This window comes from Eublepharis macularius, chromosome 2, assembly GCF_028583425.1.
Source record: "Eublepharis macularius isolate TG4126 chromosome 2, MPM_Emac_v1.0, whole genome shotgun sequence".
NCBI lineage: Eukaryota > Metazoa > Chordata > Lepidosauria > Squamata > Eublepharidae > Eublepharis > Eublepharis macularius.
Window position 1 is genome coordinate 114,431,966 of NC_072791.1, and position 26,267 is coordinate 114,458,232.

At 38.3% G+C, this 26,267-nt stretch overlaps 1 protein-coding gene across 3 annotated transcripts in view; it reads left to right on the forward strand.

Annotated features, from left to right (window-relative positions):
* HIPK3 (homeodomain interacting protein kinase 3) overlaps positions 1-25,353 on the forward strand; it is a 164,206-nt gene extending 138,853 nt beyond the window's left edge. For all 3 annotated transcript variants that reach the window (XM_054970560.1, XM_054970559.1, XM_054970561.1), the window contains exons 9-16: positions 787-905; positions 1,016-1,131; positions 1,229-1,390; positions 2,438-2,737; positions 3,890-4,030; positions 6,471-6,706; positions 6,993-7,120; positions 22,446-25,353. In XM_054970560.1, the coding sequence (XP_054826535.1) occupies positions 787-905; positions 1,016-1,131; positions 1,229-1,390; positions 2,438-2,737; positions 3,890-4,030; positions 6,471-6,706; positions 6,993-7,120; positions 22,446-22,919 (1,676 nt within the window). In that variant the 3' untranslated portion in view covers positions 22,920-25,353. The remainder of the gene's footprint in view (positions 1-786; positions 906-1,015; positions 1,132-1,228; positions 1,391-2,437; positions 2,738-3,889; positions 4,031-6,470; positions 6,707-6,992; positions 7,121-22,445) is intronic.
* Positions 25,354-26,267: the final 914 nt, after the last annotated feature.

A 26,267-nucleotide genomic window follows, 5' to 3' on the forward strand; every position in this document is an offset into this window, starting at 1 on the left:
ATTCTCTAACCACATTAGAGAATTTGACCTGGATTTCAGGAATTCTGAATTTTTTTGGTATCCTTGAAACCCAGCTCCAGTTCAACTGGAGTTTTTTTGGTGCACACTCGTACATTCATGACAATGGATAGTTTTCTACAGTCCAAAACGGTAACACTTGATTTCAAAAGAAGGAACTTCTGTCAATGCCAGATATAAGCAAAGGCTTCTCAGCTTTATAGTACTTGCTGCTTAAAGAGTTATAGCATGGGCTAGCACCTTAATCCAAGAACTACAAAGGATATAAGTGATGAGTGATATAACCCGAACAAGTTGTTCTGTAATTTTCTGGCTGCGATTTCTACCTTTGTTATGCTGCGCTTCAGTTTAATACTGGTTAACTTGGTTTTGGGCATGCCAGCACTCATATTTCCTACATTGAACTTTAATAGAACAAACATTTGTGGCTCTTGCTACCACACTAACCTCTGGTTTTGTGGTAGGCCTGCAGAGGTTTGGTGACAAGGGATTTCAGTTCCTGGTTTGTAGACAAATTGCAATTAGTAGTAAGCTATGGTTAGCCTAATTTGTGTGTTGTGCCAAATTTCAAAGCCTGGAAGATTGTTTGAGCTACTGAAGCAGAATTTTCCTTAAGAAAATGTACATCAGGTTACAAAGATGATAATGGAAAGAATATAATTAATGCGATTAGAGTTTTTTTACATCAAAGAACTTGGAATTTAATGTTGTGTACTTAATATGAAATATGTAGGATTAAAATTTAACTTTTTTCCCTTTCTAAATAAGGCATTCCAACAACTCATGGGAAGCCTAATGGTTACTCTGTAAGGGTAGATAATGCAGTGCCACTAGTAACACAAGCCCCAACCCTACAGCCACTCCAGATAAGAGGGGTCCTTTCTCAGGTATGTTAACTTGTTTGTTATTATACTTTCATTTTCAGCAATATCTTTTTGTGATATTAATTTTCATGTAACATCCATGTACTCTATAATGTTTTTTGTGTTTATAACAGACCTGGTCTAATAGAACACAGCAAATATTGCTTCCAGCATGGCAACAAGTAACTCCTGTGGCTACTGCTACAACCCTAGCCTCTGATTCATGTCCGCAGAGGCTTGGAGATTGGGGGTATGTCCAAATAGTTTTGCCATTGTAAAACAGTTTCTGTGTCTAAAACCTTAGCAACTTTTATTTATTCAAATAATAATTTCTTTGTTCTCTTTAGGAAAGTGATTTCGCATGGCAGCCATTACAACTCAGTAATGACACAGTCTCTTTTAACCAATCAAATAACTTTATCTGCCCCTCAACCAATCAATGTGGGCATTGCTCATGTTGTCTGGCCTCAGCCCACATCAACCAAGAGAAATAAAGTATGCCAAAACAGGTTGGTATTGTTGTATGGTGGTTCTGGCTGGTTTAGATGTAAAAATAAATATATGATCATACATTCACAAAGTGAAAGTATACTATAAGCACTGCATGCTCAAAAGATTGTTGTTACATACAGAGTAGTTTAGAAAATTGACTTACTTAAAATTAAATATTGAGAAACAGCTTAAATTTTTCAGAAGTCTACTAACAACCAAGGGATAAGGACAAAAATGGTTTTGCATTGTAAATTAGCATCTGCTGCCCTTTAATCTGTTCTGGTGACAGTAATAACTGTGATTATGTAGCTGCAGCAGCATATTTTGGTTTGGTGATGTAAAATATTCAGGTATCCCTAGTTAGTTGTTCCTAAATTTATGTGCATGAGGGTTTGTCAAACGTGAAGTATTGAAAATAGAGACATTGTGTAATAGTGGTCATAATATGACTTAGAATAGTATTAAGAATAGTCTTTCTTTTGCTGGCAGCAAGAAACACTTTAAGTGCTCTGTGGAGAAAATGTACCCCATCACTACAGAAGGTTTTTACAAAGGTATGGGACATTTCAGTAACGGAGATATCCAAGGCCATGAAGGACAGTTACATTGGTGGACTACGTTAAGTAACCCCAGATTCATATCCACTGAAGTTAGTGAAGATAATTCCTAGAGAATTCAGTGGATTTTGAATTTGATTCAAAAATGTCTATGGTGTCTAAGCCAGCATTTCTTCATTCCTTCTTTCCTTTTTAAGAGAATGGTACCTTCAGCATATTGTACTACATTTCATTGGTAAATCCAATTTTAAACCTTGCATTGCAGCATCTGAAAAAACCCTGCTTGTGATTTGCAATAGTAATCTGGGAAATTTTCCATTATTTCTCTGAAAACATTTACAGTGTTTTTTGTATGTTCATTGTTTTATGTTTCATTCATTAATTTATACTCATTGCTGTTCAAAGTTTGTGTTCTAGTTTAAATTAACATGGGGAGAGAGGGCAAAATAAAATTTCTTTCAGAAGAACCATTTTTACAAAGTGTCTAAATATATGTCTTCTTCACAGGAGTAATGTGTTACAAAATACCAATATCCAAAATTCAGCATTTGTGTCTCCAAAGATAATTAACGTGAAGGCTGGTGAGAAACTAAGTTGTGTAGAAACACAGGACAATCATAATTCAGAGGGCCAAGAAGGCGGCAACTGCCGCAAATCATCTGATGGGCTGGACCCTGATTCATCTGTTTCAAACAAACAACGGCAGGCTATCGTCATTGCAGATTCCCCAAGTCCAGCGGTCAGTGTGATTACCATCAGCAGTGACACGGATGATGAAGATTTGGCGCAAAGGCATCCACTTGCGGAGTAAGACGTTCTTCAATTTTAACTTTTGCTTTCCTTAGAACATTTTGTGTGCTGGGACTGTAAGGGTTTTCCTTTGTTGCCTGTAACATGAAGCTGCCTAAATATTTAGCATTAATAAATAGGCACATATGGTCTATTCTTTATTTTTAAAGTTAGCATCAGCTAAACATTTTTGTAGGCCAAACTTCAATCTGCTTTTGTCTGCAACTTCTCCTCCAGATTGGCAGATTTATACACAAACCATAAAAGAGACAAAGTATAATGAAAACTAAATGCAGGCAGAAGAACTTGTATTTTGAAGCCATAGGGAAAGGGCAGGGGGGACAGAAATATTGCAAAAATTGACATACATATAATACTTACTTTCTTGTCAATCCTAAACTATTTTTACTGAGTGAAGAATATAAAATGCATTGTGTATAACTTAATCAACATATAAAATTGTACTTTTTAACATATTCATGGAATTTAAAAGTATAAATATCTTATTTTCTATAAGAAAAATCACAAGTATACCCAGGATCTGAGAAACAGTTGCAGACTGCTGCACTACATGCTACATGTTTCTTTAGTTTTTGCCATCTGAAAGGTAGAGGAAAATATAAGTTGAAAATAGAAAATACTGTTTTAAAACAAAGTGTATTATTTGGGCAGAAACTCTTGAGTCACAATAGGTAGGACTACTGGCATATTTGGATATTAAGCTAAACTTTATAACACTGAAAACACTGAACACTGTAATAATGTATTATCATTAATTGTTGCCAAAATACTTACATTTAAATAAAAATATTCTTGAAAATGTTGTTTATGTCAAAAAAATAAGGAGTTGTTTTTCAGCGTGCTGCCAAAAATTTCTCAGATATTTTCATGCTGTACATTTGTAATGAGTAAAATGCTTTGTAAGGTAAGGGTTTTCTCAATCAAAAAGAGAAAATATTTCATAGGAGTTTTTTTCCAGTGTGAGTGTGAAACATCTTGCTTTAAGAAGCATTTTATAAGATAAAATATTCCATATGAGTTATTTTTCCTGTGAGCTCCCAAATTTTTCCAGTGGAAAAATTGGAGGAAGGTTCTTGGAGGAAAAAACCCTGTCCCTCCTGAGAACTACCATCTTTAGGCACATCTAACTTTCTTTTTTTCATATATCAGGTGTAAAGATAGCCTTGATTGTGAAGCTTGCCAGAGTACACTAAATATTGACCGTGTATGTTCATTAAGCAGTCCTGATAGCACTTTGAGCACTAGTTCTTCTGGACAGTCCAGTCCATCCCCTTGTAAAAGGCACAACAGGTAAGTCATCTTTTATGAACTGGGTTTTATGTAAAGGCTATTTTTGAAAGAAATCCTGAGATGTAGGCATATACAATATAAGCGTACCTATATAATACACTATATAAGCTTGCCTATTCAGCTTTATGCATCATTGTTACAATTCATCTGTGATGAGGAGATATGTTTGAAAAAGACTATAGGGAGAGAAACTTTACCAAACCGAGTATAGACTTTTAGTTTTAATCATTCATATGTTGAAGGTTTAGAATTGTTTTGAGTGAACACGTTTCTTGGTTGGATATGCCAGTCATATATTGTACCGGAAGATGATTGATATTGGTGTCCTAAAATATGTGTTCAAAACTGCTTTCTAAGATGCAAGCAGCAGTTTTTTTCTGGTGGTCTTCTTACCTAGTGGTTAAAGCTCTGTTGTGTCACTAACTCCTGAATACAAATTTTTAAAATTAAGTTTTCTACATACTGGCAGAGGACTGAAATGAGCAGCTTTATTTAAAGTCTTGGATTTGTATCCATTGTGGAATTATCTTGCTTCCCTGACAACAATCACTATAGTAACTAGGCTCCCCCAATTAAAAAGATGAGAGAAGTTATTGGAACTGAACCACTAATTCCACAGCTAATATTTTACAGCATGAAAATGTGTGGTGGTGGTTTCTTAAAAAAGACCCCCAAAAGCTTACCTTCTTTGTATTGGTTTGCTGCTGTTCACAACCTCAAACAGCTGTAACTTGGGGACCTTTTTTGATTGAAAAATAGCAGGTTTTTTTCCTGGTAACAGTAACATGCAGCCAGTCAATTCAGTTTACTTGCTTAAAATCATACGTCACTGCAAACGAGAGTTCCTCACAAGCATATAGAAAAGGTTTTGCAGGGGGTGATCATCAAATACACATAGCTAGAATCAATTAATTACATACCATGCTTGTCATAGTAAGCATAAATGAGATTATCATCTCTACAAGAAACAGTAATTAAACATATTTATAGTTCTGATTCTCCTTCCCCAGTTGCTACAGCAAAAAATGCTGCTTTGTAGGCCACACTTTTTATGTAAATCAGAATGTAGGTGGCACCTTTTTTTTGTAGCACTCTTTCCCTTACAAGAAAGTCACTGACCACCACCACCACCCCAGGTGGGAGATGGTGGGAGAAAATACCTTTCCTGTCTGGCTAAGCCCTGATGTTCCCAAGCCTGTTCCTTTTGGAGGATGTTCTCTTTTAAAAGCTGATTTGCCCACTGGGCTGGACTCGCATGTAGTTAATTTGGATTCCTTTTATGTTATGTATGTATCTGAAACAGTATTGGGGGTAAAAATGGCTCAAGTGTAGATCTTCCTATTTTAAAATGCCACATTAAAATTACCAGCGCTGAAAATGTAAGATTATTTCATGCCATACGCAATCTTGTAATTAATCCTATAAATGCACGATTTGAGGCCTGTAGCACCAAAACATACCAAAGTTATTTATAGGAGGTTAGTTTCAGATGTTGGACTGTAGTAGGAGAGTAGATAGCCAAATTCGTCTGTAGTAGAAGAGCAAGATTCAAGTCCAGTAGCACCTTAAAGCCCAACAAGATTTCCAGGATATGCGCTTTGGAGAGTCAGGCTCCCTCTGTCAAATACAAATACTGTGTAAATGAGATGTTTTTAGAATTGTTAATTATAATAATTGTTTTATATATATTAACCTTTATGTATCTTGTAATCCGCCCTGAGCCTGCTGGAAAGTGGGGAGGGCAGAATAATAAGTAAATAAATAGATAGATAAATAGATAAACAAACAAACAAAATCCCCAGTCTGCCATGGAAGCTTGCTAGGTGACCTTGGGCAGGTCACACACTCTCATCTTAACTTACCTCACAGGGTTGTTATGAGGAGAGGATAAATTAAGGAGAAAATTGTGTAAGCTATTTTAAGTCCTTATTGGAGAGAAAGATGGGGTATAAATGAAGTAAATACATTTTTTTTGTGATCATACCAAGTATTGTATAATAAGTATCTATTTATTTGCCAGCGCAGCACACTGTGTTTGTCCTCAATCTGAACTACATTGTAAGGGAAGTAACAAATGCTGATTTCAGTGGGGAATACATTTCAGCAGTTTTGATAGGTGAAGAATGTTTTAAGAAGAAAACGGCAATAGTAAAGGTTGGCATTATGCTACAGGTGATTCTGAGGTCAGTGATGGGCCACACCAACAATCTCCCCAGCTCTGACTTAAAATCGGAGTAGAAGTTGTGTTTTTTAAGAAGTCATGTTCAAACAGCAAAATTTAAAATATGAAATCTTTTCTGTGATTTTACTTATTTCTACATTCCTTCTTCTTCAATGTGTGCTTCAGAAGGAATAAATTCAAGTTAATAGGACAATCTATAATATCATATAAAAGCACATACCATTTGTAATAGTGTTTTACTTTATTGCTATACTATAGTATGTCAGATGATGATCAAGAAAGTGGCTGTGATACTGTGGATGGCTCCCCCAGTTCAGACTCTTCAGGCCATGACAGTCCATTCCTAGAAAACAGTTTTGCAGAAGACACCAGGGAAAACCCAGAAACAAGAACCTCAACAAATTTGGAAGCCAAACCAGCTGTCTGCGCCGTGGTGGTGCCACCAATGAGGATAGAGAACAGATTAGAGGCAGATGAGCAAATAACACACAGAGGTAATTGGAACTTGTTTTACTGCATTGGTATATTCTATGGAGTATAGCTTTTGCATTTCTGTCCGCTCACTTTTGTACTGTGCCCAAACTAAAAAATGATCAAGAATTTGCAGATGCAATTTCGGCTCCCCACCACAGAACACCCCCCATAGGATTCTGCAATACTCACAAATGTTTAGTCAATGGCAAAAATAGAGATATCTGACATATATAATTAAATGAAATATTAAAAGTGTCTCATTTTGACCTGTTTGTACATCTTTTTGACCTATGTATATTTTGCTAGATGCCACCTGCCAACCTCTGATTAAGCGTCGATCTGCTCGTACAAAAACAAACCATCCTTCTGGCTTTGGTAACCGTCAACGAAAATTGACATCAGCATTCCATCAGCAGCACTCAAACCTCAGTCAGGTATGTGTGCAAACTCTAAAATATAGGTATAAATACCCCAGAATGTGGTTGGCTGGTACCTTGAAATCTATGGAACACCCACAACTCAAGTTCACCCAGTTACTGTTCCAGATCTTAATAAGTACCTGCAAAGCAAACTGCTTTTAATGACATTAATCAGTGGTTCAGATACCTTGTCAAGGTAATTAGCATGTATGGAGGACTTAGCCTTTCACATGCCCTGCTACCCACCCTAAACCTCCCTTCATAGGTTTGGAGCTTTTCAGGCAGGTAAGGGCTGGTCACCAAATGCCACGTGTCTAACCTCCACCATAGCATGAAGAAAGCCCTGACTTAAATTTTCACAGGATCCCCTCTCTCCTCTTCCATAAGCTCCACCAGACAGGCAGCCCATTCTCTCTATTTACTTCCCCTCTCCCAGCTACAGCCCAGGGGTATTGGAGAAAGGGTACTTAGAGTTAACTTTCCCTATATATGTTGCCACCATTTACTTAAACTTGATGTCTCTGTGTGTGATATTTTCCCTCAGCCAATGATTCAAGCCAGTCAGGTTTAAGGAAAACAAAATTAAACTTTATTTACAGGATGGAACCTAGGAGTGAATAGTTTTAAACTCATAAATATACTGGGGTTAAACAGAGAATGTTTCAGTGTAACAAAACAGATTAACTGCCAGCTCTCTCTCTCTGCTGCCTTCTCTCAGCAGCATCCAAAACCCTTTCTGTCAGCCTCTCACTCTCTCAAAAGGACTCAAACTCTCATTGGCCCAGCATTCCGCCCACTCTCATTGGTTGTTTCTCAGGAGAGGAAGAGTTGGAGCCAGGCCTGTCCATCACAGCATGCTTTATGTGAGATAGGGCATAATTATATGGTAGCTATAGTTCATACAGAATTTGCTTTCAATTCCTGAAGAGCAGTAGACATTAAGAGCACCAACCTCACTCTTTGGGAATCTACACTGATTCTTTATTGCTTTCCTTGCATGAGCCAAAATGCTTGTTTTTGACCTAAAGCTGCATATTAAAAGAACTGCCACTGCTGGTCTCCCAGATGAAGTTTAAAGTGCCCGTTTGGGGCTTCCCCAGACTTCAGCTGGGAAGGGGGAATTCCTCACCTCCCAGCTGAAATTTAAAGTGCCTGTTTCAGGGCTTCCCCGGCTTCAGCTGGGAGGGGGGAATTCCCCCTCCCAGCTGAAGTTTAAAGCCCCTTTCAGGCACTTTAAATTCAAACCCCAGGGCTGCCTCCAGCTGACCAGTGGAGGAGGGAGCTCCGTGCCGGTCAGCTGAAGCCAGCCACGGGTTTTGAAAGCACCTCAAAGTTTTCCGAAGCGACCTGAATCGCTTAGGGAAGCTTCAATTTGGCATTTCCGAATCAGGGCCAGCATGCTGGGCCCAATTCGGAAACTCTTTATCTTTACAAATCTGGTCTGATTTGGGTATTTATCCTGAATTGGAAACCCAAATCGCACACCCCTGGTCTAAACTTCTGGAAGAGTCACTCAAGGCGGAATGGTCAAAGCTGAGACAGCAAACTAAGATGCATCCGGGTCAGATGGCACTCAGTTGGCTACTGGGAAAGACGAATAGTGCTGTTCTTAATTATGGGAATGAGTTAAAAACCAAAAGGATATCCAGTTGCTGATGCAAATAGATGCAAAAGGAACATCTAAAGCTGTGCAACACACATAATAGGAACATGGAATGTGAGAAACCTGAAGCCAGGTAAACTAGAAGTTGTAAAAGAAAAAATGGAACATTGCAATCATGGGTGCAAATTAACTAATGTGGACTGACTCAGGACATTTTCAGTCAGAAAACCACAAAATGTTTTACTGCCGAAATGAAAAACTCAGAAGAAACGGTGTTGCTTTAATAGTTGGGACAAGATATAGCACAAGCAGCCAAGAACTACAACAGAATGTCTGACTGATTAATATCAAACTACATAGAAGGCCTGTTAACATAACCATCATTCAAGTTTTTGCTAATATCAAAAATTAGAAAGCTGAAGAGAAACATCGAAAGCATTATAGTGCCAAAATACAATCTAATATTCCTGACCATGTAAATAACAGATTTGCAATACTAAGTTTAATTTATCATGAACCACAAGAACTATAGTCTGAAACCAGAGATATTATCAAGGAAGAATGTGCAATGACTGTTCCCACAGCCAAAAGAAAGAAGCCTACATGGATAACTGAGGAAACTTTTAAAATTGCTAAAGATAGATGAGAAGCAAAAGCAAAAGATGACAGAAATAGAGTTAGAATTCTAAATGCAGCTTTTCAGCAACTTGCATGCAGAAACAAAGAAATCTATTATAATAACCAGTGTAAAGAAATAGAAGACAACAACAAAAAAGGAAGAACAAGAGATCTGTTCCGTAAGATCCGAGAAATCAAAGGGAAATTTAAGCCATGGTTCAGGATGCTGAAAGATCAACATTGAAATAACAGTATCTGATCAGGACAAAATAAAGATAAAAGCAATACACTGAAAAACTATACAGATGGAAGGATGACAGATACCTTCAAAGAAGAATCTTTGGATGAAGAACCAGAAATCTTAGAAACTGAAGTAAAAGCTGCACTCAAAGCAATTGGGAGAAACAGAGCACCTGGTGTCAGGCTATGAGTGACAGGATATGGTAGACAGATCCCTGTACCATTGCAACAAGAAGTCCAAGCTCTTGGTTAAATGGTTTTATTCAGAAATCAAATCATTTCCATATATATGTCCATGGGATTACTCAGAAGCAAGAAAGCCTCTAAGCGGTACACGTTCCTTGACAGGAATAGAAACTTGAAGAAAGTACATCTCTAAATACCCAATCGTTCCCCCCTCCCACCTAAACCACAGGTTTGCGCGGGAAATGTTCTGGGAATTTCCTCCAGGGTTTATACATCAGCCTAGACAGGACAAAAAGCACAAGATTAAACTGTAACATTTCAGACAGTGCAAGGTTGCTTCTGGGAGCTTCAAAGGAAGGAGATAAGACAGCTATGTTCTCAGGATGCTTGTGAATGGCTCACTCTAAATGGCTCACTCTACTGTTTTCTGTAGGAAAGAAATGTCCCCAATCTTGGAAAAACTCCATGGCTTGTACTATAAAAAAACTCCATTTCTGGGGTCTCCATCAAACTTGGCCTCCAATTTGAACCATCCTTGCAGCAGTCGCGCTCCAGGAGCTCCTGCTCCTTGATGCCCTGCTGGCTGCTGGATTGGGGCCGCTCTGGGGGTGGCTGAATGTGTCCCTGTGCCATGAATGGTATTTGATAGGCTCCATTTGCTTCATACACCATCGGAGTGGCTTGAGGAACCCTGGTGTGCTGTGGGTAAATGGCATGTGCTTGACTTCCCGGTGCTCTTTGAGGGGGTTATACTGTGGGACTTCCCGGTTGCACGTGGTCCATTTATGCTCCTGCCCCCATTGGGGCGGCGATGGGGATTCCTTGTAGTTGGCTGGTTTGGGGCACCCTCATCCCTACAGCGGCAACCAGTGCCCCTGTGCTTGCTGTGGCAGGCAGAACTTTCATAGGCTGTGCTCCTCCGGATGGACCCATTCCCCCCCCCCGCCCCACCGGGAGGGTACGTGACAGGCAGACACTATGGTGGGAGGTGGAACAGATATTTCTGTGACTGTTGGAAACTGCAGTTGGGAGAATCACTTGGACTCCCATAAAGTGTTCAGGAGTTACTTAAACTAGTCTTCCCCTTTCTGAAGACGTTGATCCCACCACATTTATTGGTTCTTGGCCAATCTGTGGGGCCCTCCCTTGCTCCTCTGGCAGCAGTTGTAAAACTGGTTCCACCTGCAGGCTCATCATTTCGTTTATTAGTTGGGCAGTTTGTCCCAACTCCTCTCTCATCAATGCCACTTAGGTCTCAATGGATTGGTACCTGTTTTCCACCTCTCTTGGTTGCAGTGTCTGGCCCCTGAACGGGTTGATGGCCCGGCCGCACTCCATTCCAAGGTGTAGGTACCATCATTGCCTATGTAATCTTAGGAACTCTGCCAGTTGCCAGGGGGTAGTCCAAGGTCCCCCTGTATTTGGACATCCCCCAACACTGATTGTGTTGTCATCTCCTGTGGCTTAGGTGGCTGTGGCGTCTGTCCCCAATCATGGTTGCTTAGCCCAGCCACAGCTCCCATTTCCCACCTATTTAGTGGGTCAATTGTAAATCCACGGTATTCTGCAGCGTTATCAGGGGGTAATCCAGGGTCTCCCATCATTTGTAAATCCGCTGGGGCTAGGGTACGTTGGGCATCCACCGCGCCTCTCCAACCCCTGGTAAGTTCTGTTAATGCCAACAGGTTGTATCTCATCACCTGGAGCTGTTCACTGAGATAACCCAAATGATCTTCCCCTCTCAACTCCGTCCCATCATCTGGTTCTGGTGAGTCTTGGGTGAGGAATAAGCTCCCTTGGCAAATGTTTTTCCATCGCTGGTGATCCCTTCGTGACTCAAGGCCTCTTTCTGGAGGGAGATCCAAACCCCATGGCAAATAACTCTCCCTTTGCAAGGGGAGGCTTATGTAATGTCCCAGCTCATCATCCCACCAAATCCCACCTAATCCACTCGCGGCTATATCCGCTACTTCTCTCTCAGAAGTGGTTTTGGATGTTCCAAATAAAGGGTCCCCCATGGGCTTGATCTCTGGCTCGTTCTCCGGGATGGAGGTCAGCTGCGGTTCCATCGAGATGCTAGGTACTCCTGTCTCACCCAGGCAGTGACCAAACAGCACTCCTCTCCACCTCTCTTGCTTCTCTCGGGTCCGGAGTGCCCATTGTCTGGGAATTGGTAAAGTTGTCCATGTAAGATGGGTGATCCCTCTCCTGGGGATTGCCCCCAGCTCCATAGGAGTCCTTCCAGCATCTGTACCTGATCCCAGATGCAGGACTGGGTGGGAAATAGGGTCATCTGGCGCTCTTAATCTCGGATCTGGCTCTGACGATGTGAAGCCAGTAGCCATTCTCCAAAGTTTCCAAATACAGAAGAAAATAAGGATTCTTGTCAAAATGTCAGGCTATGGGTGACAGGATATGGTAGACAGATCCCTGTACAATTGCAACAAGAAGTCCAAGCTCTTGATTAAATGGTTTTATTCAGAAATCAAATCATTTCCATATATATGTCCATAGGATTACTCAGAAGGAAGAAAGCCTCTAAGCAGTACACGTTCCTTGACAGGAATAGAAACTTGAAGAAAGTACATCTCTAAATACTCAATCATTCCCTCCTCCCACCTAAACCACAGGTTTGTGCGGGAAATGTTCTGGGAATTTCTTCCAGGGTTTATACATCATCCTAGACAGGACAAAGGGCACAAGATTAAAATATAACAATTCAGACTTTGCAAGGTTGCTTCTGGGAGCTTCAGAGGAAGGAGATAAGACAGCTGTGTTCTCAGGATGCTTGTGAAATGAGAGTGATGGTTAAGGCATTTGCAAAATGACATTAAGGTACAGCGTTAGCAATGGTTCAGTATTAGGATTGGCATGGATGGGGCTCAGACATGACCCCTGGAGAAGATACATAAACTAAGCCCATAAAATCTTAACAAGAATCTATCAACAAATATGGAAAACAAACCAAGGGACTGGAAATGCTCAGTTTAAATTCCAGTTCCCAAAAAAGGGGGGATGCCAAAGAGTGCAGCAACTATCGGACTATCACATTAATTTCCCATGCAAGCAAAGTGATGCACAAAATCCTACAGCAAAGACTCTTACCGTATATGGAATGAGAAATGCTACATGTTCAAACTGGATTCAGAAAAGGAAGAGGCATTAGAGATCACATTGCAGATTTACAATGGCTAATGGAACATGCCAGGGAATTTCAGAATATCAGCCTATGTTTTATAGATTACAGCAAAACTTTTGACTGTGTGGATCATGAAAAGCTATGAAGAGTATTAAAAGAAATAGGGGAGCCACAACTTCTGATTGTTTTGATGCACAACTTGTACTCTCGACAAAAGGCTACTTTTAAGATGGAATATGGAGAAATGGAATGGTTTCTAGTTGGCAAATGTGTCAGACAAGGAAGCATATTATCTCTCTAGCTGTTCAACCTCTAAGTAGAGCATATAATAAGGACAGCTGGATTAGATCTAGAAGAAGGTGGAGTGAAAATTGGTGTAAGCAACATTAACAATTTGAGATATGCAGGTGACACCACGATTACTGGCAGAAAATAGTGAAAACTTGAAACGACTACTGATGAAGGTTAAAGGAGAAAGCACCAAAGCAGGATTACAGCTGAACATCATCAAGTCAAAAGTAATGAATACTGAGGAATTACATAATTTTAAAGTTGACAATGAGGAAATTGAAAGTATTCAAGATTTTCTATTCCTTGGTTCAATCATCAATCAAAAGGGAGACTGCAACTAAGAAATGAGAAGAAGATTGAGACTCAGAAGAGCAGCTGTGAGGGGACTAAAAAAGATGCTTAAAGATAAAGATGTCTCTTTGGGGACCAAGATAATCCAAACTATGGTATTCCCCATTACTATGTATGAATGTGAAAGTTTATTTATTTATTTATTTATTTATTTTCGATTTATATTCCGCCCTTCCCACATTTCCAGCAGGCTCAGGGCGGATTAAAGATACATAGAAGTTAAAATATATAAAACAATTATTATGAATTAGCAACCATAAAAACATCCAGATTTACACAATTTAAAATACATATAAACATCAACATAGTAGCACAAAGTCCAACTGACCAGCCTAAATCATCTCCAGAGCATCTTCGCAGTAAAAGATTTTTAAACGGGGGTATTGGTGGGGACAATGAAGAAAGCTGACAGAAAGAAAACTGACTCATTGGAAATGTGATGCTGGACGAGAGTTTTGCAGATACCATGGATAGCCAAAAAGACAAATAAGTGGGTTCTAGACCTAATCATGCCTGAATTCTCCCTAGAAGTTAAAATGACAAAACTGAGGCTATCGTACTTTGGCCGCATCATGAGAAGACAAGATTCTCTGGAAGTCAATAATGCTAGGAAAGGTGGAAAGCAGTGGGACAAAAGACCTAAAAGAAGATGGCTTGACTCAATAAAAGTGGTCACGTCCTCCAGTTTGTAGGATCTGAGCAAGTCTGTTAATGATAGGACATTTTGGAGGTCTTTCATTCATAGGGTCACCATAGGTTGGAGGCGACTTGATGGCACATAACATACTCAGATGAGCAATGTAAAAGCTGTTTCTCCATTATGTTATCATTGCAGCTACAGCATGTGGAAACAGTTGCACACAGGGTCCCCAAAAACAAATCGCTTGGTTTGCCCACGAATTTTGACACCTGTTGACTCCTAGGTCTGAGTCCTTAAATTCTCAGGTCCTGCTTATTAGTTATGACAATTAAAGCTTTTTTTGTTGATGAAAACTCTGAAATACGTTCCAGTTTGGGTGTTGGTTATAATATAGTTCAAGCAGTAGAAGAGTGCTCCATCTGGTCCATTTACGGAACGTTTTGACTTAGTTACCGTGATGGATGTTGAAATCTATGAAGGCCTCCACTTGTACTTTGAATTCTGATAGCTGAAATCTTATAAGAATCACATCAATGATCCCCTGATGTCCATCATAAATCAATCACTGGGTTCCGTTGAAGATGGATGCTAACTGAAGAATCTCCATCCTCCCCAACCCCCTAAATACCTCAGCATCGTCATTTAAACTGGTAAAATAAGCAAATATTATGGGCAAATCTGACTCTGATAAAAAGAGAAATCAGGCAAAAACATTTAAAAGCCAGCAGGAGGTTTTCCCCCCTCAGAACAAAAAACAGACATCAGAGAGCCTGTTTGCCTCAGCTGTTAAGATGGCAGACGCGCAGCCTGCCACTGTTCTATTACAACCAGTAACTGCAGAACAGCTAGATCTGAAACTGTCTAGATTAGAAATCAATATTCAACAACAATTCTCGCTTGCGATTAAGCCACTTCTTGATGAACTCTCAGATATGCGCTTAGAAATTCAAAGAGTGGCTACAAAATCAGAAGAAGCGAAGGAGACAAGCACAACAGCTTGTAATGAAGTGAAAAGGCTTCTAACAATAAATGAATCACTACAAGACAGTACTTAAACTAGAATTAAATGCAAGACAAAAAATATTAAACTGAAAGGGGTGGAGGACGCAAAAAGTTGGCGTAACTGCCTATATAACTTCATGGCTGGCAACTCAGACTGGTTTGGAGGATGGCATAACACTGACTGTAACTAAAGCTTACAGAATTGGAGCGAGGAAACAAAGTGTCAAAGATTCTCCTAGAGACATATTAGTTGAATTGCCGGATTACCATACTAAAAAAAAGACCCTAGAAGTGGCAAGGAAAAAAGGCTTTTTTCAGCATGAGGGCAAAATAGTCTCAATCTACACCAGACCTACCAGGAGAGATCCTTGAAAAAAGAAAAACATTAAAGGCAGTAACAGCAACTCTCCAGCGTTTAAGTATTAAATACAGATGGCTGAACTTGACAAAGCTGTCAGTTCTTCACAAAGGCAAACTTCTCATTGCGTTGGATGAAGAGTCAGGATGGAAATGGCTACAAGACCTAGATGTAGAAACCAGCATGGAGACTGAGGGGCAATCTCAGAAGAGAAAACTGTCACAATTGATGTCACCATCGCCTTTGAAGGGAAGCAAGATCCCTGTGCGCCCTACTTAAGATTTTGTGGCAGACTGCCTTATTTTCAACTAAACCAAACAAAATAATTTTGGGGGATGGGTGTGTGTGATTTTCTGTGTGTGCTCCTAGTGTTTCTGGGTAGCAGCACCACGTTACCGCCGGTGGTAATTACTACTGTGTGTTTTAATACAGTAGTATACAAGTACTGCTAGCTAAAGTCATTATAAATAGTTATATTTAAATCTAGGTTTTATTTTAATCTTTTACTTACATATCTATAATTAATATTAGATTAGATTAACGTTTAGAGTTAAGTACAAGGGGTTGTTCAGGTTTAAACTACTCGGGGAATCAGGGAGGGAATGGTGGGGGTGGGATAAATTACCAATACAATAGTATAACAGTAAGTTTCATATAACATTAGGAATACATATTACTTATTTAAGAGTAGAGTAAGATTATTAACTGTATAAAACTTTATTTTTATACAGCAAATCTATCTTTATATATTCTTATCTGAATTTTGAGCTCTCATCAATATCAAGACTCAGGAAGTGATATAACAATATAAGACTATAATTAACTGGGTTATAAAGTAAGAAAGTAGAGTGGACTAGTTCTTTTTAAAATATTTATTAGTATTAATTAAAAAAATTAATTATCTCAGTCTGAATCCTTTCAGACCAGAACAAAATTTTATTAATTAACAGAGGGGGTGTTAATAATTATATTAATACTTTAATTAGGGGGAGTAATACAAGGGGTGATAGTGTATTACTAGATTTAAATCAATTGGGTTACAGGGGAGGATAAGGGAGGGGGGAAACTTAAGCACAAATATATATTTCAGAACAAATCAGACTATCTGTCTATCTATCTATCTATCTATCTATCTATCTATCTATCTATCTATCTATCTATCTATCTATCTATCTATCTATCTATCTATCTATCTATCTATCTACACACACACACACACACACATTAAGTACTCAAGAAGGGGGGAGGGGGAAAGGGAAGGGGAATTAGAGTTATAAGAGAAGGGATAAGAGGGTATTTACATACTCAATAGTTATTTCTATAAAGTAAAATAGACTAAATAATCAAGGTGACAAAAACTGATCATTAAGTTTAATTTAACAACTCACATTGTCTTTTTAATAATTTATACTGCTATTTTTTAATTTAAGGTTGCCTAAATGATAAATTGTTTATTAGCAATACTGCAAGAAGTTATTCTACACTATAAAATTTAGAAATTTGGACAACAAAATTTGTTGAATTATAGCGTTAACTTACCACAGGGTTAAAAACAGCAACTTATTAATATATATGTATATATAAAATAATTGAACTAAAGTAAGGACATTTAGAATACATAGCTTTAAATAAGTACAAAAGACCAAGGTAGTAAGTGTGGTATTGTGTAGAGACAAAATTTGATAATCTGCACAAATCTTATAGACACATTAGAGTTGTATAGCCTATAAACAGAACATTCTATTGTGATTGATAAACAAAAAAAGAAAAAGAATAATAATAAATTAACACACTCAGCTGTCATATCCCACCCAAGTAATTGTCGAAGGCTTTCACGGCCGGAGAACGATGGTTGTTGTGGGTTTTCCCGGCTGTATTGCCGTGGTCTTGGCATTGTAGTTCCTGACGTTTCGCCAGCAGCTGTGGCTGGCATCTTCAGAGGTGTAGCACCAAAAGACAGAGATCTTTCAGTGTCACAGTGTGGAAAAGGTGTTGGCAGGTCATTTATATCTACTCAGGAGGGGTGGGGTTGAGCTGAGTCATCCTGTAAGAGTTTCCCAGGGTGTGGAATGCTAATGGCGGGAGGCTTCACTGTATCCTGAGGAGGTTCTTTTGCATATGGATTGGTGCTTGATGTGCTAATCTTCTCTGCAGGGCTATTGTCGGGTGTAGAGTGTTTTGTTAGCCTGGTGTTTTTCAGAACTGGAAACCATGCTCTGTTCATTCTTAAGGTTTCTTCTTTCCTGTTGAAGTTTTGCTTATGCTTGTGAATTTCAATGGCTTCCATATGATAATGGAAACAGGTCAAATCCCCTAGTCATGGAGTAGAGCCACAATTACAGTAATCCCAAAACAAGGAACGGATGCCACAAACACGACCTCATACAGACCTATCTCCTTGTTGAATCATGACTACAAAATTTTCACAACAACCTTAACAAAACGAATAAACACTTTCATTTCTGAATATGTGCACATAGACCAATCTAGTTTCATTCCTGGTCAAGATATAACTGAAAACATTTTTAAGACCTTAAATTTAATATCTCATTGCAAGACAAACAAAATAAAAACAACCTTTCTTTCCTTAGACATCGAAAAAGCTTTCGATTCGCTGGAACCAATATATCTGCAGTCGATCCTCCAACAACTGGGCTTTGGGAATAATTTTCTCACAGCAGTCAAAGCTGTTTACTCCCACTCCTCTGCTACTTTCAAGATGAATGGTTTATTCTCAGACTCTATCCCTATAAAGAGAGGAACTAGACAGGGATGTCCTCTATCCCCAGCCCTGTTTGTACTAGCTATAGAACCATTGGCTATTGCAATTAGGAACCACCAACTTATAAGAGGTATTGATATTGGGGCCTCCTCTTTTAAAATTAGCATGTTTGCTGATGACATGTTACTGTATCTTACAGATCCACACTCATCCTTATACCATCTACAGCAACTACTAACAGAATTTAGAAACGTTGCAGGCCTGAAAGTCAATATCACAAAATCTCATATTCTCCCAATTAATTTGGATAAAACAGTGTGTAAACAAATCTAAAAAAATTACAAATATCAAATAGCCTTGAGGCAAATTCACTATTTAGGAGTAAACATTTCATCCAACATCAACTCATTAAACTGAATCACACAGAAATAATGAAACAAATTAAACTACTTTTTAACGACTGGACCAACCTGCATCTATCATGGTACGATAGGTTACATCTAGTAGAGTCATTTGCTTTTCCCAAAATACTCTACCTGTTAAGGACCATTCCAATTGATATTCCAAGAAAACAATTACACCAATGGCAAAATATGCTAAACAGATTTCTCTGGGAAAACAAAAGGCCGAGAATTGCCTTTGAAATACTGCGCCAGAAACGTCCGAATGGAGGTCTTAAATATCCAGACCTTTACAACTATCATACTGCAGCTAGAATGGCTAATGTACTACATCTTCTCAATCAAGCAAATCCCCCAATTTGGGTTAAAATATTTCAACCTATCTTGGGAAAATATACCATAAGTGATATAATTTGGAAACGTTCAATAGACCATCCTAAGAAAATTCAAAAAAACAATTATTTAGCTTCCCTACTGAGAATATGGGACAAGAATAGAAAATACCTGGTTCCAGCGATATCAAGATATTCTACATTAACGCACCAACATTGGTTACCTCAGAGTCATGATAAATCCTTTTCAGAATTTTGGAGCAGAGAAAAAATAACTAGATTAATGGATATAACCACGCATAAAGGATTAGCAGAAAAATCGGAAATAGAGAATATCATGAATCATAAAATCCACTGGTTTAGGTACTTCCAATTACAAAATTTGGCTGATCACATCAATTTATCAAAAATAATTACCTCCCCCAAAACAGAGTTTGAATGCCTATTAGACTCTCCTTCTCTTCATAAAAAAGGTTTGTTATCCAAAATTTACAATATAATGCTGTCCATCCAAAAACAAATTATGGAAATTTCAAGCCCAATGGAACAAGGATTGTCAAATAGAGCAGTCTACAGAAAGATGGGGGAAAATTTGGTCTTCCAATGCCTATACCTCAAAGTTAATTGTCACTAAGATGCAAACCTACAAAATAGTTAACAGATGGTATATAACTCCAAAGAAAATGTCCCTGATCTCTTCCTCATCCTCCCCTAATTGCTGGAAAGATTGTGGAGAAGAAGGAGATTTTGCCCACTGCTGGTGGAGGTGCAAGCATATAGAAACATTTTGGAAAGAAGTGCTAAAGGAAATCCGGAAAATAACAGGATATGAAATTCTTCTGGTACCAGAAATTATCCTGTTAGATCAATGGGATAATTGGCAGACCCATATTCCCACATTAAGGAGAAACCTAATAACCACCTTAGTGGTAGCTGCAAAGAGTGCAATAGCCACACTTTGGAAATCTAAGGCTATCCCCTCAATTGACAACTGGCAAAAAAAAAAATTTGGGACCATTATATATCGGAAAAGTTGTATGATAAAATCTATCAAGTAGAACACTTTCCAAGAACAACTAATTTTATGGAGAAATGGTTTCCATTTTTTGAATATCTGGAAGGTAACAGCTCCATACCCGGCCTAAAGTTTTTTCATACATATGCAAATATATAAAATATCTCTTAGTTTCATAGAGTATCTGGTGTACTTCGTAAGAATTCTCTCTCTTTACTAGATCAACTATAATTCCTTATACTATAATAAGCATTACTTAGTATAATTACTACTGGTTAACATAGACTTCTTGTGAGTTATAAATCTTTGTATATTTGTTACTTATTACTTGCTTTGACTTTATGCATGTTTTCAGATTTTGTGTGCTTATCATTTAACAGTTTATAGTTGCGTTTTACAGTTGTAATAAAATTTTATTTTAAAAAAAATCAGTCACTGACTAGGACACCTTTCCTCAGTCATTAAAAGAGGTCATTATCTGTCCATCACTGGAGAAGTGTTGTGGCTAGTTATCATCCAGTCTCTAATTCACTCTTTTCGGGCAAGGTGACTGAAAGAGTGGTTGCAGAACAACTTTAGATCCTTCTGCATGACTCATCAGCTCAGTTCCTTTCAGACTGGTTTAAAGCTGGGCTGTGGGACAGAGACAGTACTGGTGGCTTTATTTCATTATCTCTGTTTGAACGTAGGCAAGTATTGCAACCTTTGATATGGTGGGTTATGCCATCTTGTTGAGGCATTTGGAATAGGAGATGGTATAAGAATATGTTTTTGATTGGCTTAAATCTTTCTTTAGAGATGAGATTCTTAGGGTTTCTGTGGGAGACCAGTTGTTTTTGTCAATATGGAACTTGTCCTGTAGGGTTCCATTCAAACTGAGAGCCAGTTTGGTGTAGTGGTTAAGAGCGCGGGACTCTAATCTGGAGAGCCGGGTTTGATTCCCCACTCCTCCACAAAGCCAGCTGGGTGACCTTGGGCGAGTCACAGTTCTCTTGAGCTCTCTTAGCCCCACCCACCTCACAGGGTGATTGTTGTGGGGTAATAATAACACTTTGTAAACCGCTCTGAGTGGGCATTAAGTTGTCCTGAAGGGCGGTATATAAATCGAATGTTGTTATTATGTTATTATTATTTAATCTGTGTAAAGTTCTTAGGAGAAATCATCTGTGATTTTGGAGTCAGGTGTCATCCATCTACTTATGATACCTAGTTTTATATTTCTTTGTTCAAGCCAACCAGTACTGCTGTAGAGGTCTTGAGCAAGTGTATGGCTGCTGTGATCAAATGGCTTAAGGTGAACAAATTGAAATTCAACCCTGTTGAGCCGTAGGTGATGCTGGTTGGGAAGGCTTGAGATCTTAGTGGGTGCTGTGTTTTCCATAATGCGGTTCAGCTGACCCCACTGAATCAGTTAAGAGTTTAGGGGTTATACTGGACACAGCATTATAGCTGGAGAAACAAGTTAATTCAGCTGCAAAAAATGCCTTCTTCCATCTTCATTTAGTCTGAAAGATGGCTCCTTCCTTGATTCAGCTGATCTGGCTATATGAATCCATGGCACAGTAACTTTGAGGCTACACCATTGTAATAAATTCTATATGGTTCTGCGCTTGAAAACAACCTGGAAACTTCAATTAGTACAGAATGCTGCAGCTCAGTTACTATTGGAGCTAGGTGGAATATATGTATTACACTAGTTCTGCGGTTGCTCCATGGTTATCAATTAAATTTCAGGTTCAATTCAAAGAATTGACTACTAAATCCTTCATGGCCTAGGACCCTTATCTAAAGGACCACCTCTCCTGATAGGCTCCATTGAACAGCTGCATTCGCCTAACCCAGGTTTTCTGGAGGTACTACCCTGCAAATGGTTAAGATCAGCAGCTGCCTGTACTCAAGTGTTTTGTGTTGTAACTCCCACTTACGGACTGACTTCTCTGAGAATATCAGGAAAGCTCCCATGCTTCTGTCATTCCATGGATTGTGTAAAATGGAATTGTTCATGAGGGTGTTTTTACCAAGGGGCAAGGCTGTACTTTACGGCATTGTATATTGTATGCATTATCTTATTCTTACTGCATTCTTTTCTAATTTCTGTAATCCAGTATTGCATTTCTTATACGACATGTTTTATACTGTTTTATGCATTGTTTTTAAGGTTTGTAATCTGCCTTGAGTCTCAGTGAGAAAAGCAGACTATAAATAAAGTAAATGTTTAAAAATGTTGGAATAGAAGAGACCCTTTGTTTGATCTTGTATACAGTGTTGGGGAGAAGAAAATGTTTGGTGAAAGGAGGAAGAAACTTCTCCCTTAAGATGTTACAGGCAGCATTGGTGGGAAACAGGGAGATTAGCTAGAGGTAAACAAAGCATAGGTCACTTAGGATGTGAGGGGAAGATTGTATTTATTATTTGAAATAACTGTCATTTCTCTTGGGACAGGTTCAACACTTTGGATCTGGAACTCAGAAGTGGAATGGAAATTGTGGACACTGGAGACAGCAGGCCTATATCCCAACCAATGTTGCTAGTCACGCATTCTCTCTTCATCATGGAAGTCCCACTCATACCTCGGTTCATGCACATTTGGCAGGAAGTACGCATCTTGGAGGACAGCCTGCTATTTTACCTTATCCATCATCTGCACCTCTTAGTACTGCTGCTCCTGTAACCCACATCCTAGCCTCACCATGTACCTCAAGACCTATATTACAACATCCCACTTACAGTATATCACATCACAACGGCATAGTTCATCAAGTCCCAGTGGGCATAAACCCCCGGCTGCTACCCTCCCCAACCATCCATCAGACTCAGTACAAACCAATTTTTCCACCACATTCTTACATAGCATCACCTGCTTACACAGGATTTCCATTGAGTCCAACAAAACTCAGCCAGTATCCATTTATGTGAGAACTCAAGTTCATTATGCTGAGGAAGCTCAGTGAAACATGCATTGATTTGAGAGGAAAACATGGTATTTAATAAATATTAGCCATGGCACAAGAAAATTATTTTTTTTAATCATGTTAGACTTGGGTGCAATTTAAACAACCTTGAGCTTTAACTCACTTTTAATGTGTTTTTGCACATTTGGTATAACTTGTCTTTAGTCATGTTATCTTCTTATAGAGTAACTCCAGACAGGTGACTTATGGGAGCAGAAAATCAGTTTTGCTCCTACTATTTTTTATAAAATTGCCTTCTAACTAGTGCAAGACACGTCTACATTTTGGAAGCCATTGAGTGTACAGATTTAGAGCAAAAGATGCGTATGTGTCATCCTTATCATGTATGAGTAACTTGTTTGTATTATGTATTTTGGTGTTCAGTGTCAAGTCACTTATCTAAAGAAGTTGAGCTGTTATTTACATTGCATGTGTCCTTCTGCATGGGCAAAAATAAACTTGCCTAGAAATTTGCTCTTAAATGTTGGTGTTCTAATAATCTCAGCTGCATTGTAAACTGTTCCCACACATAGTGCCTTAAATATTTGAGGTTGTCAATGTTACTATATTATAAATGTTGAGGACTGCAGCACTTAACATTCGATTTGCTGATTATTTGATGAAGTAATGCTCTTTTTTTAGTTGTGTGTGTGTGTGTGTGTGTGTGGTATAATTTTAGTATTGATTGTGTTTTGTTTATCTAGAAGGCAGCATGTTTTGCTGTAGCTGAATTCTGCTGTCTGATACTTTCCCCCCAGAATGATCAGCTTCAAGAAAAGCATTTTGTAGTGCTTTAGGAAAAGTTGATTCAGTAGCTGTTTTAAAAACTGGTGTTTAATACTGTTCAGTGGAACTGCAATACAATCTAAGTAGTTTATTTTCAAAGTGTTGATGTCCAATTGGATTTAATAACCTGTTTAGAGGTGCAGTAGGCATGACTTGGCTAGATTATGAAAGAAAAAAATGCAAAATGCTCATTGATTCATGCTGTGGTTTCATCTTAGCTTGAGCAAACCATGCAGTATTTAATAAATAGTAGAGAAATATTTACTATTGAAGCTTGAAAAGATGTGAGTACTTTGTGTGCAATTTTTCATTTATGCATGAGAGAGATTTTAGCCTTTTTACATTATAGTATTTGTTCTAGCCTATTGGGATGTTTTCTTATTTAATACATTCCGTCAGGGACATTAAATTACATCCCCCCCTTCCCTGAGAAGTGCATCTTTTCTGTGTTTTTGTTCTTGTTCAAGTGAAATTGCTTTTGCAGCACCAAAGACTTAATCATCCATTTCTTATAAAAGGTAGCTACTTTTTCATAGACCTCAAGTATACTGTAGTGTTAGCAATGGGTTTAAAGGAAGGTATTAAACTGAGGCTGTGTTCTAGCTTATGAGGCAAGTAATAAATTGTATCATTTATCTTGAATGTATCATAGATAAAGCTGCTATATAATGATTGCCACTTCAGATAGCTGTGAAATGAGGTGATTTAACTAATTCTTAGCCTTCTATTTTCTGTATAAGTCTAATTACATGAAATGGAAGGGGGGATTGATTTTGTTTTGTTTGCTTTCATGTTTGGAGTGTTGTAACTATTATATTGTAAATGATGGGAGAAAATGCATTTGTTATTTTGAGGTGTGTTATTTGCATCAGTATTTTATCTCCATTAATTGTCACTGCATATAACTGGGTGTAGCCATGTAATTTAATTTTTATGTGTTCATATTGACATTGTGTAGACACTTAAAACTGTATCTTGGTGGCTTGACTTTTTTATAAACAAAAGTTTCTGGAATACAGTTCTTATAGTATGGACTGGAATAAGAGCGCAAAGTGTTTCTCAACTGCAATACTAAGCATATTTACTCAGAAATAAATCCTTTTGTGTTCAGTGGGGCTTATTCCTGGTTAATTGTGCTAAGATTGCAGCCTCAGTTAACAGATAATAAGAGTTTTTCTTCACTCCATTAACACAAGCAGTGTTTTATTTAACAAATGTGTACATGAAATGAATGTGCCTACATTTGGTTTAATTTTAAGGACTAAAATACAGCAGTATTCATAAAAACCAAAACCAGCAGTACATTTTAATGGCTGAAATGAAAGTAAACCCTAATATTTCCTACAAGGGAAATAGTCAGGGCCATAGTGAGAGCCACTGATAAAATTTTGCATGTCTGGTGGAGCTTTTGACCCACCATTCTTTTTCTAGAAGCAGCTCCTGTCCTGCATCAGAAAATGCTTTTGAAACTTTGAGGAAAGTTCCAAGGGCATAGATAAATTCTGGAGGCAACCTAAAGGACTTCTCTGGATTTTGACTTCAATAGCTTTTCATAAACAACATTTTATATAAATACGAGTCTCTCTCTCTCTCTCTCTCTCTCTCTCTCTCTCTCTCTCTCTCTCTCTCTCTCTGTGTGTGTGTGTGTGTGTGTGTGTGTAAAAGCAAGAAAACTTAAGTGCAACATTTTCAGCACATGCTAAAGCTTCAGTAGATGAACACAAGAAAACAATCCAGCAGATCATGTTCCTTGCTATATGTAGTTCAGCAAATCCTGATTTTCTGGTTAACTCCTTGGCATTGAGAATTGAGGTTTCTTGGTGTGATTTCCATTGCTGGCAGTGGACTTAGTAAATACCATGAGCAGCAGAAGTTAGCTGACTTTTTTTTGCAAAGATAACAAAAATTGCTTTTTTACTTTAGACCCTTTCTTGCTCTGAAGTATTTACTGTATTTTTAATTGTACTTAGGCTATAAAGCTAATTTTATGTGGCACATTCTGCCAGATTGAAAAATGAAACCTCTGCTATTGGTATGCCCCAAATGAAGCTCATAGCTCTTAATGTAGAGTAACAAAGCAATTTTAAAAAAATATTCTTTGGTTATGATAAAAAGCCTAAGATCTGCTACAACAAACGTTGAGAATAATGTATGACTCTATAACCAGTTCCGTAGTAAGCATTGCAATGAAGTACTGTCTTTGCCATCTTTGTCTGTTGATCACAACTCTTGCTCCAAAGCAGTTTTATTGACTTTAGTTTGCTGTGGAATAAATAGTTTGTGGCTTCAGAGGGCCAACTGTCTGTCTATACAGAACTGCTTGCAAGACAAGGGTGTAAATCTGGAAAAGTTATCCCACATACACATCATTGTTCTAATGCCTTTTAAATAAAACACTGCATGATGTCAAAATTGCATACTATTTTTAATTTGAAGATTAATTTTATATGACTTCATTGAATTCAATTTTTAACTTTAATTCAGGGTGTGTTATTGATTAAATATACTACTGTATTAACTATTTTTT